Below are 14,505 nucleotides of genomic sequence, written 5' to 3' on the forward strand. Positions count from 1 at the left end.
GGACTGTTACTCAGCGCGGTGCTGACCCAGCTGTTCTTCTATGATGTGCCTTGACTATATTGTCGTTTGTGAGTATAACACATATTTTATTTTTTATTAAACATTTTTTCTGGTAATGCACTAGGTCTGTGCGCCCTCTCTTTGTTCTTTCCTCATTCAGTATATTTGGATTCCCCCGGTCCATTTGAGGGCAGCAAGGTGTGCATGTTCCCCGACATTCCTTATGTGGTTGTAGCATCGAGTCCATCCCCAAGCGCAGGAGCATTTGTGTTTGCTGGTTCTTTGACCCATTTTCAATGCCCTGGCTGAGGGAAGAAGGTTCTCACCCAAGATTTGAGGGTACATTGCCCCGTCCATCGTCCCTTTGATGGGGTGCAGTTGTCCTGTCCCCTTAGCAGAAAAACACCCCCAAAGCAGAATGTTTCCACCACCATGTTTCCACCACCATGTTTCACAGTTGAGATGGTGTTCTTGGGGTCATAGGCAGCATTCCTCCTCCTCCAAACACGGCGAGTTGAGTTGATGCCAAAGAGCTGGATTTTGGTCTCCTCTGACCACAACACTTCCCACCAGTCCTCCTCTGCATCATTCAGATGTTCAGTGGCAGACTTCAGACGGGCCTGGACATGGGCTTTCTTGAGCAGAGGGACCTTGCGGGCACTGCAGGATTTCAGTCCTTGTCGGCGTAGTGTGTTACCAATTGTTTTCTTGGTGACTGTGGTCCCAGCTGCCTGGAGATCATTGACAAGATCCTCACGTGTAGTTCTGGGATGATTCCTCACTGTTCTCATGATCATTGACACTCCACGAGGTGAGATCTTGCATGGTGCACCAGACCTAGGGAGACTGACACTTGTTTTGTGTTTCTTCCATTTGTGAATGATTGCACCAACTGTTGTCACCTTCTCACCAAGCTGCTTGGCCATAGTTTGGTAGCCCAGTCCAGCCTTGTGTAGGTCTACAATCTTGTCCCGGACATCCTTGGACTGCTCTTTTGTCTTTGTCCTGGTGGAGAGTTTGGTAGCCCAGTCCATCCTTGTGTGTAGGTCTACCATCTTGTCCCGGACATCCTTGGACAGCTCTTTGGTCTTTGCCATGGTAGAGAGTTTGGTAGCCCAGTCCAGCCTTGTGTATAGATCTACCATCTTGTCCCGGACATCCTTGGACAGCTCTTTGGTCTTTGCCATGGTGGAGAGTTTGGTAGCCCAGTCCAGCATTGTGTAGGTCTACAATCTTGTCCCTGACATCCTTGGACAGCTCTTTGGTCTTTGCCATGGTGGAGAGTTTGGTAGCCCAGTCCAGCCTTGTGTAGGTCTACCATCTTGTCCCGGACATCCTTGGACAGCTCTTTGGTCTTTGCCATGGTGGAGAGTTTGGTAGCCCAGTCCAGTCTTGTGTAGGTCTACAGTCTTGTCCCGGACATCCTTGGACAGCTCTTTGGTCTTTGCCATGGTGGAGAGTTTGGTAGCCCAGTCCAGCCTTGTGTAGGTCTACCATCTTGTCCCGGACATCCTTGGACAGCTCTTTGGTCTTTGCCATGGTGGAGAGTTTGGTAGCCCAGTCCAGTCTTGTGTAGGTCTCCAGTCTTGTCCCTGACATCCTTGGACAGCTCTTTTGTCTTTGCCATGGTGGAGAGTTTGGTAGCCCAGTCCAGCATTGTGTAGGTCTACCATCTTGTCCCTGACATCCTTGGACAGCTCTTTGGTCTTTGCCATGGTGGAGAGTTTGGAATCTGATGGTTTGATTGCTCCTGTGGGCCGTGATACCTTGAATAATGTTGAGCCAAATTACTTTCTGGTTGATTGGATTCGATGTCCCTAAGATGTTGTCCTTCACGTACGTTACGTTGCCTTTTAGTTTTCCCAATGTACATCCATGGACAGGTAACATATACAATACTCTAGATGTAGAGCAGTTTATGAGGCTTTGACCGTCATATCGGGCCTTCTTGTCAGAATCGGAGAATCTATCTGTCCGCTCCACAAATGTACAAATCTGACATCTTCCACAGCTAAACATCCCTGAGGTACCTGAGGTAAAGCCAAGTAGATTGTTTGAAGGGTTGGTGGTCTGAATGAAGAAGTCACCAAGATTTGGTGGTCTCCTATCTACCATTTGTGGACAATCTCCTACAATTCTACCCAAATTGGGACACTGTGCGAGGATCTTCCAATGTTTTTCCAGAACCTGTTTGACTTCCTTCCATGGTGCTCCATATTGGGTTATCATCCTGATTGGTTGGTTGGGGGGGGGGGGTCTGTTTATCCGAGTTATCTTCCTCTTTAGGGGACAATAACGTTCTCCTGTCACCATTATCTGCTCGTTTTCTTGCCTTCCTGATCTGAGAAGGAGAATATCCACGGTCCCTGAACCTCGTGTAGAGGTGTGGTGCCTCTAGTTTGAAATCATTAATATTTCAGCAGATTCTCCGACATCATAGAAACCGTCCAATGGGACTCCCCGTAATCAGTGAGCGCGGATGATGGATCCTTGCCTCTAGTAATGGATTGGCTGCAGTCGGTTTTCTAAACGTTTTTGTAGCTGGTCTACCGTTCTGAAGTCTGATATGAAGGTCCAGGAAGGAGACGTGCCATCTATCATGGACGGATGTCAACCAAGTCCACGGTCCATAGTACTTAGCCCATAGTCCATAGTCCAGAGTACCTAGCCCATAGTCCGTAGTCCAGAGTACCTAGCCCATAGTCCAGAGTACCTAGCCCATAGTCCATAGTACCTAGCCCATAGTCCATAGTACCTAGCCCATAGTCCATAGTCCAGAGTACCTAGCCCATAGTCCATAGTCCATAGTACCTAGCCCATAGTCCATAGTACCTAGCCCATAGTCCATGGTACCTAGCCCATAGTCCATAGTCCATAGTACCTAGCCCATAGTCCATAGTACCTAGCCCATAGTCCATGGTACCTAGCCCATAGTCCATGGTACCTAGCCCATAGTCCATAGTACCTAGCCCATAGTCCATAGTACCTAGCCCATAGTCTATAGTCCATGGTTCATAGTGCCTAGCCCATAGTCCATGGTTCATAGTACCTAGCCCATAGTCCATAGTACCTAGCCCATAGTCCATAGTACCTAGCCCATAGTCTGTAGTCCATGGTTCATAGTACCTAGCCCATAGTCCATAGTACCTAGCCCATAGTCTGTAGTCCATGGTTCATAGTACCTAGCCCATAGTCTATAGTCCATAGTCCATAGTCCCTAGCCCATAGTCTATAGTCCGTGGTTCATAGTGCCTAGCTTATAGTCTATAGTCCGTGGTTCCTAGTCCCTAGCCCATAGTCTATAGTCCGTGGTTCATAGTGCCTAGCCCATAGTCTACAGTCCGTGGTTCCTAGTCCCTAGCCCATAGTCTATAGTCCGTGGTTCCTAGTCCCTAGCCCATAGTCTATAGTCCGTGGTTCCTAGTCCCTAGCCCATAGTCTACAGTCCGTGGTTCCTAGTCCCTAGCCCATAGTCTATAGTCCGTGGTTCCTAGTCCCTAGCCCATAGTCTATAGTCCGTGGTTCCTAGTCCCTAGCCCATAGTCCATAGTCTACAGTCCATAGTCCCTATTCCCTCATTTGTAGTCCATAGTCCTTAGTGTGTCCCATGCTTCCTCCTGCACCTCTCTGAGCTCTGCTGCCCCAGGGCAGCCACAGTCCAGTATAAAGTCCATCATCTGTTTGTATCTCCAGGACGATCCGTGCGATTCCGTCATTCGGAATGTATTCGGGATTCCAGAGCTGCACTCGGGAGGTTTTCGAGTTCATCTGCATGCGATGGGTGTGATTGGTCGGTTGGTGGTTGCGATGGGCCCCCCCAGCTGCCTCTCGCCCTGTGGTCCTTGGACCCCGATGTGACATCACTGGCCCCGCCTCGGACAGCAGACGGCTCTCATACATATTCCAGACATTGTTCTGAGATGAGGAATATAAACAACCACCAGGAATGGGAAGAGCCTCCAGATGTCTCCAGCCGGCGACCGATGGACTGCGAGCAACAGCTGCGTCCATCCCGCCGCGCTCCAATAGGAAGACAGCGCACTGAGCGGCACAGGCCTGGGCTGTCATAGCGACTCCAGAGACGCCCGGACTGCAGTCACGTCTTTATTCAGTTCTAGTAAATGAAATACAAATCAATCACTGAAAGCAGCTAGAGCAGCCGACAAGGAACACGCTGACAGGAGGAGAGAGCAGAGCGCTCAGTCTGTGTTTGAGCAGCAGAGCTCAGACTGCAAGGAGGACAGTCAGGTGTGCTGGGTGCAAGCGAGCCGACAATGAACACGCTGACAGGAGGAGCGAGCAGAGCGCTCAGTCTGTTGGTGCTCCTTTACTGTCCAATCACAGCCTGGGATCAGGGGTCAGCTGCTCGCTATGTGCGGGGGTGCCGGAGAAAGGAGAAACTCCGGATTCCATCTGCCAGCCGGGTCCCTTCAGAGGTGTCGCTGGTTCCCCGCAGCTCCCAGCTGCAGTCGCACGCTTAACCACCTCCAGCCCGGGCCGATTCTTCCATTCCTCTCCTACAAGTCACACGGCTGAGATGTAAAATCGCACGACTTGCGAGCCATTTCAGGTGCGATTTCTGAAGGCTTTGTTGCAACAGATTTTCAGCGATTTCTTGCGATTTGCAGTGCGATTTCCACTGTATTCTATGTATGTGAAATCCCAATAAAACAGTCCTGATTCACAGCGCTGCGATTTTTGGTGCGATTTCGGGAACAGAAATCGGATCTAATGATTGCGAACGTCTCAACATGTGCGATTTGCTGAGCTGCGATTTCTCGTGCGATTTGGGAATTGAAATCACGCCTGAAATCGGATCTAATGAATGCGAATGTCTCAACATCTGCGACTTGCTGCGCCGCGATTTCTGGTGCAATTTGGGAACAGACATTGGATCTAATGAATGCGAACGTTTCAACATGTGCGATTTGCTGTGGCGCGATTTCCGGTGCGATTTGGGAACGGAAATCGGATCTAATGAATGCGAATGTCTCAACATGTGCGATTTGCTGTGGCGCGATTTCTGGTGCGATTTGGGAATATAAATCACACCTGAAATCAGATCTAATGAATGTCTTAACGTGTGATTTGCTGCGGTGCGATTTTTGGTGCGATTTGGGAACAGAAATCGGATCTAATGATTGCGAACGTCTCAACATGTGCGATTTGTTGCGGCGCGATTTCAAAAGTCATTCTTGTGTGACTTTTTCTGCAGTTTGCTGCGATTTCACATATAGACTACAATAGAAATCGCACCGCAAAAGGCAATGGAAAACGCAATAAATCAGTGGGAAATCTTCATTAACGCGGTGAAATCGCAAACAAAATGCACGATTTTACATCGCATCCAGTGTGAACCAAGCCTTAGCCTCCGGTCACACCGGTGCGATTTCACGTGCGATTTGGGAACAGAAAACGGATCCAATGAATGTGAATGTCTCAACATGTGCGATTTGCTGCGGCGTGATTTCCAGTGCGATTTGGGAATTGAAATCGCACCTGAAATCAGATCTAATGAATGTCTTAACGTGCAATTTGCTGCGGTGCAATTTCTGGTGCGATTTGGGAACAGAAATCGGATCTAATGATTGCAAACGTCTCAACATGTGCGATTTGCTGCGGCGCGATTTGGGAATTGAAATCGCACCTGAAATTGGATTTCATGAATGTCTCAACATATGCCATTTGCTGCTGCGTGATTTCAAAAGTCGTTCTTGTGTGACTTTTTCTGCAGTTTGCTGCGATTTCACATATAGACGACAATCGAAATCGCCTCGCAAAACACAACGGAAATGCAAGAAATCGTTTGGAAATCTTCAGAAAACGCGGTGAAATCGCAAACAAAACGCACGATTTTAAATCGCATTCGGTGTAACCCAAGCCTTAGCCCCCGCTCACACCGGTGCGATTTCAGGTGCGATTTGGGAATTGAAATGGTATTTAATGAATGTGTCTTAACGTGCGATTTGTTGCGGCACGATTTCAAAAAGTCGTTCTTGTGTGACTTTTTCTGCAGTTTGTTGCGATTTCACATACAGAAGACAATAGAAATCGCACCGCAAAACGCAACGGAAAAGGCAAGAAATCGTTGGGGAATCTTCAGAAAATGCAGTGAAATCGCAAAAAAACCACACAATTTTAAATCGCATCCAGTGTGAACCAAGCCTTAGGGCTGCGACTTGGCGTGTGATTTGCACTTGTAAATCGCACGCCAAGTCGCACCCTATTGTCCGCTAACAGAGCGGTCATATTGGTGCGTTTCCGACTTGGTCAGAGACGCGCCGATTTCAAAAGTACTACTTTTGTTGCGATTTGCATGGACATCTGTGTCGGATATCTAGCAGATCGCAAGGAAATCGACTTCGCTGGAAGTCGCATGATTCCAAAATCGGATTCGATGTGAACAGAGACTCAGTGTCTGAACACGTGCGATTTGCTGCGGCGCGATTTCTAAAGTCGTTCTTGCGTCACTTTCTGCAGTTTTGTTGCGATTTCACATTCATAGAATAGAATGGAAATCACAAATTGCAAGAAATCGTTGAAAATCTTCAGAAGTCGCAATCAAGTCTTCAGAAAGTGTTCTGAAATTGTACACAAATTGTGCGATTTTAAGTCGATTTCTAAAGTCCTTCTTGCGTGACTTTCTCTGCCGTTTTGTTGCGATTTCAGACCTAGAATAGAATGGAAATCGCTCTGCAAATCGCAAGAAATCATTGAAAATCTTCACAAGTCGCAATAATATCTTCAGAAATCGCACCTGAAACTGCACACAAGTTGTGTGATTGCATTACTTTTTTTGCAGTTTGTTGCGATTTCACATACATAGATTACAATAGAAATCGCACCACAAAACGCAAGAAATCGTTGGGAAATCTTCACAAGTTGCAAAGAAATCTTCAGAAATTGCGGAGAAATCGCAAAGAAAATGCATTATTTAAAATTGCATACAGTGTGAACCAAGCCTTAGGCTGCGGATGCGATTTAAAATTGCGTGTTTTGCTTGCGATTTCACCGCGATTTGTTTGATATTTCCCAATGATTTCTTGCATTTTCCGTTGCATTTTGCGGTGCGATTTTTAAAGTCGTTCTTGGGTGACTTTTTCTGCAGTTTGCTGCGATTTCACATATAGACTACAATAGAAATCGCACCGCAAAATGCAACGGAAAACGCAATAAATCGTTGGGAAATCCTCAGAAACGCAGTGAAATCGCAAACAAAACGCAATGGAAAACGCAAGAAATCGTTGGGAAGTGCTCCGAAAACGCCTTCGGCTGCGGATGCGATTTAAAATCATGCATTTTGTTTGCGATTTCACCGTGATTTCTGAAGATTTCTTTGCAACTTGTGAAGATTTCCCAACGATTTCTTGCATTTTCCGTTGCGTTTTGTTTGCGATTTTACTACGTTATCGGAGGGCAAAACGCAACGGAAAACGCAAGAAATCGTTGGGAAATATCGAACAAATTGTGGTGAATTCGCACTGCAAAACGCTACGGAAAATGCAAGAAATCGTTAGGAAATCCTCAGAAAACACGGTGAAATCGCAAACAAAACGTGCAATTTTAAATCGCATCCGAAGCCTAAGGCTTGTTTCGCACTGGATGCGATTTAAAATCGCGCGTTTTGTTTGCGATTTCACCATATTGTAGTCTATATGTGAAATTGCAGCAAACTGCAGAAAACGGCTCACACAAGAATGACTTTAGCAATCGCACTGCAAAACGCAACGGAAAACAGAAGAAATCGTTGGGAAATATCAAACAAATCGCGGTGAAATCACAAACAAAACGCGCGATTTTAAATCGCATCCAGTGCGAAACAAGCCTTAGGCTGCGGATGCAATTTAAAATTGCGTGTTTTGTTTGCAATTTCACCACGTTTTCTGAGGATTTCCCAACGATTTCTTGCGTTTTCCGTTGCGTTTTGTGGTGCGATTTCTATTGTAGTCTATATGTGAAATCGCAGCAAACGCAGAAAAAGTCACACAAGAACGACTTTTAAAATCGCGCCGCAGCAAATCACATATGTTGAGACATTCGCATTCATTAGATCCGATTTCAGGCGCGATTGCAACTCCCAAATCGCACCTGAAATCGCGGCGGTGTGAACCCGGGCTTAGGCTGCAGTTGCGATTTTACAGACATAGATTCTGTTTCAATTTGTAACCAATGGGTTACAAAATGCACAAATTTCTGATTTTCTAAGGAAAATTCGTTCGGAATTCAACCCACGTATGGCCTGGACCATATCTGACCGATGAGCTGCAATATTTTGGGTTTCGATATACTTTAGTACGACCAGCGGTGGACTGACCATTTGGAAACTTGGGCACTGCTGGAGGGCCCGGGGTCAGTAGGGGGCCCCATGAGATGCCCCTGGTACCTTTTTCATAGGCTTTTTTGAGTTTGGGCAAGGACACAGGGGCCCCATGATCCCCTATTGCCCGGGGGGCCCCATGAGATGCCCCTGGTACCTTTGTTATAGGCTTTTTTGAGTTTGGCCAAGGACGCAGGGGCCCCATGATCCCCTATTGCCCGGGGGCCCCATGAGATGCCCCTGGTACCTTTTTCGTAGGCTTTTTTGAGTTTGGGCAAGGACACAGGGGCCCCATGATCCCCTATTGCCCGGGGGGCCCCATGAGATGCCCCTGGTACTTTGTTATAGGCTTTTTTGAGTTTGAGCAAGGACACAGGGGCCCCATGATCCCCTATTGCCCGGGGGCCCCATGAGATGCCCCTGGTACCTTTTTCATAGGCTTTTTTGAGTTTGGGCAAGGACACAGGGGCCCCATGATCCCCTATTGCCCGGGGGGCCCCATGAAATGCCCCTGGTACCTTTTTCATAGGCTTTTTTGAGTTTGGGCAAGGACACAGGGGTTTTTGAGTTTGGGCAAGGACACAGGGGCCCAATGATCCCCTATTGCCTAGGGCCCCATGAGATGCCCCTGGTACCTTTTTCATAGGCTTTTTTGAGTTTGGGCAAGGACACAGGGGCTTTTGAGTTTGGGCAAGGACACGGGGGCCCCATGATCCCCCATTGCCCGGGGGCCCCATGAGTTGTCAGTCCACCCCTGAATACGACATTGTTCTAGGATACGTTCCGTTGACGATGCGCGTTGTCGATACTCACAAGACCCCCTTATTAATGATGTTTTGGCTTCCTTTCTAGAATTCACATGTCCTCGTCCTTCAAGAACGAAGAGTTCCCCGAAGCGTTTGAGATAATGGTGGGCTCCTACACCACCCCCTCACCCCTGGACCCCTCCTTCCAGAACGGGACGGTCCAGGCGAACAACGTTTGCATCTTCCAGGAGGAATTCAAGTACTTCTTGCTGCCGGTGTCCTACAGCGTGGTCTTCATTCTGGGGCTGCCCCTGAACCTGACGGCCATGTGGATCTTCGTGGCCAAGATGCGCCCCTGGAGCCCCACTACGGTCTACATGTTCAACCTGGCCTTGTCGGACTCGTTGTATCTGCTGTCGCTGCCCACCCTGGTCTATTATTACGCCGACCACAACAACTGGCCGTTCGGAGAAGCTCTGTGCAAGACCATGCGCTTCTTGTTCTACACCAACCTCTACTGCAGCATCCTGTTCCTCACCTGCATCAGCCTCCACAGGTATATGGGCGTCTGCCACCCCCTCCTTTCCCTGCAGAGGATGAAGGCCAGGTACGCCCATATGTTCTGCGTGGGCGTGTGGGTCTCCGTCAGCGTCTGCTTGATCCCGAACCTTTTCTTTGTTACGGTGAGCCCCAAAGGCAACGACACCATATGCCACGACACCACCACCCCCGAGGACTTTGAAGAGTATGTTGAGTACAGCACGGCCGTCATGAGCCTCTTGTTCGGCGTACCCTGCTTGGTCATTGCCGGCTGCTACGGGCTCATGGCCAGGGAGCTGATGAAGCCCATGGTCAGCGGGATCCGCCAGACTCTACCTGCTTACAAGAGAAAGTCCATCAAGACCATCGTCATCGTCCTCACGGTGTTCATCATTTGCTTCCTGCCCTTCCACGTGACACGCACGATCTACTATTACGCCCGGCTCTTGGACGCCAGCTGTAATTCGCTGAATGTGGTGAACCTAAGCTACAAGATAACGCGCCCGTTGGCCAGTGCCAACAGCTGCTTCGACCCCGTTTTATACTTCTTGGCCAGCGAGAATTACCAGAAGAGACTGGTCAGTGCAGTGACCAACATCTCCAATGTGTGCAGGAGACATCTACCCATCATCCATCATGTGCCCACAACCAACAAAAGGGACGGCCCGGCCGTAATCCCCGTCCAAGGCGGCGTGGAAAATATCGGGAGCTTTGGAAACCTCCTGGGTGATAACCATGAAGTCCACCACCCGGGTGAAATAGAAGTAGAGATGGGTACCAGCAACAAGCAAACGTCCACGGAATGCACGTACGCAAAAAATAAAGTGAAATGGAGAAACTCCATGGAAGAAAATGGAAATGTTGGGGTGGGTGGAGCAGAAGACAATGTGGGGGAGCCCAGGAAAGATGAGGGAGATGTTGTAGAGGGGAAAAGCGTGATAATGTGCCGTGGTGTTGATAAAAAAATGCCGAGATCACAAAGTGACAATGTATCAGACAGCAAAAGAAACAAAGCAAACGGCGAAAAGAGAGGGTTCTGGAGTTTGAGGAGAATGAGGGGACCTCAAAATGGAACCTTTGAAAATAGCTCATGTGAAGGAGAGGGGACCTCATCCTGGAATCTTCTAGACACAGCAAGTCAAGGAGGACAGGGCATGCACAATGAGAAGGACAATATCAAGGGGAAGGAGCTGCTCTTCCTCCCCAGCATCTAAATAGAAGCTTTCCAGACTACTCACTACGTCGAATACACTCTATGGCCAAACTTTATGGACCCCCTCCAAATGATTGGGTTCAGGTGTCTCCAGTGAAGGGTCCTCCATCATACAAAGACAATTTAGACAATTGTGCTCTTCCAACCTTGTGGTAACAGTTTGGTGAAGACCCTTTTCTGTCTCCCCCATGACTGTCCCCGTGTACAAAGCCAGCTCCATAAAGACATGGATGACCAGTTTGGTGAAGACCCTTTTCTGTCCCCCCCATGACTGTCCCCCTGTGTAAAAAGCCAGCTCCATAAAGACATGGATGACCAGTTTGGTGAAGACCCTTTTCTGTCCCCCCATGACTGTCCCCCGTGTACAAAGCCAGCTCCATAAAGACATGGATGACCAGTTTGGTGGAGACCCTTTTCTGTTCCCCATGACTGTCCCCCGTGTACAAAGCCAGCTCCATAAAGACATGGATGACCAGTTTGGTGAAGACCCTTTTCTGTCCCCTGATTGTCCCCCCGTGTACAAAGCCAGCTCCATAAAGACATGGATGACCAGTTTGGTGAAGACCCTTTTCTGTCCCCCCATGACTGTCCCCCGTGTACAAAGCCAGCTCCATAAAGACATGGAGGACCAGTTTGGTGAAGACCCTTTTCTGTCCCCCCATGACTGTCCCCCGTGTACAAAGCCGGCTCCATAAAGACATGGATGACCAGTTTGGTGAAGACCCTTTTCTGTCCCCCCATGACTGTCCCCCGTGTACAAAGCCAGCTCCATAAAGACATGGATGACCAGTTTGGTGAAGACCCTTTTCTGTCCCCCCATGACTGTCCCCCGTGTACAAAGCCAGCTCCATGGCACACACCACGTCCTGTGACAACTGACGTGGCTTCCTCAGTGCCTTGTTCTGCCCCTTGTATGAGCTGCCAAAGTGTTCGACAATAAATATATTTTTTTATGTATGGAAACAATACACTTCCTGTAGTATAAATGTTGTTTTTTGAACCCGCGGTGAATATTAAAGGGGACCTGTGATACTTCTCACGGTAAGGTGTCAGTGTAACCCTTCCAGGTATTATTACTTCTCGGAGACCGCAGGACTCCCCCTGACCACGCCTTCATCTGCTTCTCTCTCCAGAAGGATGGCGCCATCTTTGTTCAGGCATCATCCAGGGTCACCACCTACTTGGGAGAACACCGGAACCTCTGAATGTTTATAATGGCAACGGGTGATAGGGTGCGCTGGAGGGGTGTGTTGATGCTGGTTACTTGGGGATCTATTGTCACTGGGGGGAATCTATTGTTGCTGGGAGTGATCTACTATTAAGGGAGGGGTCTACCGGTGCTGGGTGCCGGAAGATCTATTGTTGCTGGGGGGTATTTTGTTGTTTAGGGTCTATTGTTGCTGAGGGGTATTTTGTTGTGGAGGTATATTGTTACTGGGGGTCGGGGTGTATTGTTCCTAGGGTCGATCTATTGTTGCTGTTAGAAAATTTGTTGTGGGGGATCTATTGTTGCTGAGGGGTATTTTGTTGTGGAGGTATACTGTTACTGGGGGTCGGGGTGTATTGTTCCTAGGGTCGATCTATTGTTGCTGGGGGATATTTTGTTGTGTTGTATATTGTTGCTGGGGGTGGGGTGTATTGTTCCTAGGGGGATCTATTGTTGCTGAGGGGTATTTTGTTGTGGAGGTATACTGTTACTGGGGGTCGGGGTGTTTTGTTCCTGGGGTAGATCTATTATTGCTGGGGGGTATTTTGTTGTGGAGGGTCTATTGTTGATGGGGGGGTATTTCGTTGTGGAGGTATACTGTTGCTGGGGGTCAGGGTGTATTGTCCCTAGGGTGGATCTATTGTTGCTGGGAGAATATTTGCTTTGGGGGATCTATTGTTGCTGGGGGTATTTTGTTGTGGAGGGTCTATTGTTGCTGGGGGGTATTTTGTTGTGGAGGGTCTATTGTTGCTGGGGGGTATTTTGTTGTGGAGGGTCTATTGTTGATAGGGGGGAATTTCATTGTGGGGGTATACTGTTGCTGGGGGTCGGGGTGTATTGTTCTTATGGTGGATCTATTGTTGCTGGGGATATTTTGTTGTGGAGGATCTATTGTTGCTGGGGGGTATTAAGTTGTGGAGGATCTATTGTTGCTGGGGGTATTTTGTTGTGGAGGTATACTGTTGCTGGGGGACAGGGTGTATTGTTCTTATGGTGGATCTATTGTTGCTGGGGGGAAATTTGTTGTGGAGGATCTATTGTTACTGAGCCAGAGGCAAAAAAGGAAAGGCAGGACACCCGTGTGACGGGGGGGGGGGGGGGTGCAGCTTGCCATGTAGTCCCCAACCCCCGCAGTTGAAAACATTGCACTTGGGGAACCTGCCCCTCCAGCCCTCCTGCAAGTCTGGGGGGGGGGGGGGCGGGGTCGCATACTGCGGGGATCATCCACAACAAACTTTATTGGAGACTGCTCTGCCATGGATGGAGCCAAGGATGGAGAAGCGCAGGATCTGTAGGAGGAGCGCTGTCCTCCTCTCTACTGCTGACAGTTGAGTAGGGGTTTTGGGGGGGGGGGGGGCAGACACGATCATCTCTGTGACTGCATGGAGAAGCGCAGGATCTGCAGGAGTTCTGTCCTCCTCTCTGCTGCTGTTGATTGAAGTGGGTTTGGGGGGGGGCAGAGACAATCCTTTGTGATACTGCATGGAGAAGCGCAGGATCTGGCGGAGGAGATCTGTCCTCCTTTCTGCTGCTGCTGATTGAAATGGGATGGGGAGGGGGCAGAGCCGATCCTTCAATCCTTTCTGAGACTGCATGGAGAAGCGCAGGATCTGGCGGAGGAGTTCTGTCCTCCCTCCTCTGCTGCCGACTTCTGAGACAAGGTGGGGTTGGAGAGGAGAGGGGCGAGGGCCACATGAAACGACCTGGCTAGCTGGATTCGGCCCTCGGGACAAATGTGCCATCAAGAAAATGAACCAAACAACCCAAATGCCTACAAAAACACTCTAAATATGTCAAAATAAAACTAGATTTTTTTTTCAGACAAATTGCCCCAAAATGAGCAAAGTTGAAAATTTTGGTAAAATATGGCTGATGGTAGTTTGCCGAATCACTCAGCTCATCGCTGGACGTCATCCACCAGACCAAATCTTTAGTTCTGTTCCCCCTCAGTCCTCCAGGACCAGGGGCGGACTGACCATTCGAGCACTCGGGCACTGCCCAAGGGCCCAGGGTCAGTAGGGGGCCCCATGAGATGCCCCTGGTACCTTTTATAGGCTTTTTGGGGGTGTTCTTTGAGTGTGGGTGAGGACACGGGGCCCCATGCTCCCCTATTGCCGGAGGGCCCCATGACTTGTCAGTCCGCCCCTGTCCAGGACAATTCCGATTTTTCTTCCTCCCCTTTGTCCTTTGCCTTCATCACTCAGCTGTTAATATTTCCATGGTGACGGGCCGGACCTTAGTCCTCATAAAATAGTCCCTGGAATGTCCCTTGTTCCTGACTTCCATTGTGTGAGGACTGTGGAGGATGAAGGACGGACATAAAGGCTTTGTCCTCCATTCTTCTGCCCGCTGTGGATTTTCAGAGAGAATTTCTAAACTGAATGGGGGTCCAAGCTTGCCTAAGTCCTAATTGTGTACATGAGGTCTACACAACGTGGGCCGATGGTTGGCGGAGATGTGCCGGGTGTCAGGGACTTCGGTT

The 14,505-nt window shown here is 49.0% G+C and overlaps 1 protein-coding gene across 1 annotated transcript; it reads left to right on the forward strand.

The window, feature by feature from the left end:
* The first annotated feature begins 9,189 nt into the window (after positions 1 to 9,189).
* LOC149432892 (P2Y purinoceptor 4-like) lies at positions 9,190 to 11,855 on the forward strand. Its single transcript, XM_089664837.1, has one exon. It carries the CDS (start codon positions 9,225 to 9,227, stop codon positions 10,815 to 10,817), a length of 1,593 nt encoding a protein of 530 aa, XP_089520963.1. The 5' UTR covers positions 9,190 to 9,224; the 3' UTR covers positions 10,818 to 11,855.
* Positions 11,856 to 14,505: the final 2,650 nt, after the last annotated feature.

This window comes from Staurois parvus, unplaced genomic scaffold, assembly GCF_062004578.1.
Source record: "Staurois parvus isolate SC_StPar_1 unplaced genomic scaffold, SC_StPar_1.0 ptg002062l, whole genome shotgun sequence".
Lineage (NCBI taxonomy): Eukaryota > Metazoa > Chordata > Amphibia > Anura > Ranidae > Staurois > Staurois parvus.

What these genes read in the sequence shown, in the direction of transcription:
- LOC149432892 (XM_089664837.1), top strand. Translation starts at nt 9,225, where the DNA reads ATGGTGGGCTCCTACACCACCCCCTCACCCCTGGACCCCTCCTTCCAG.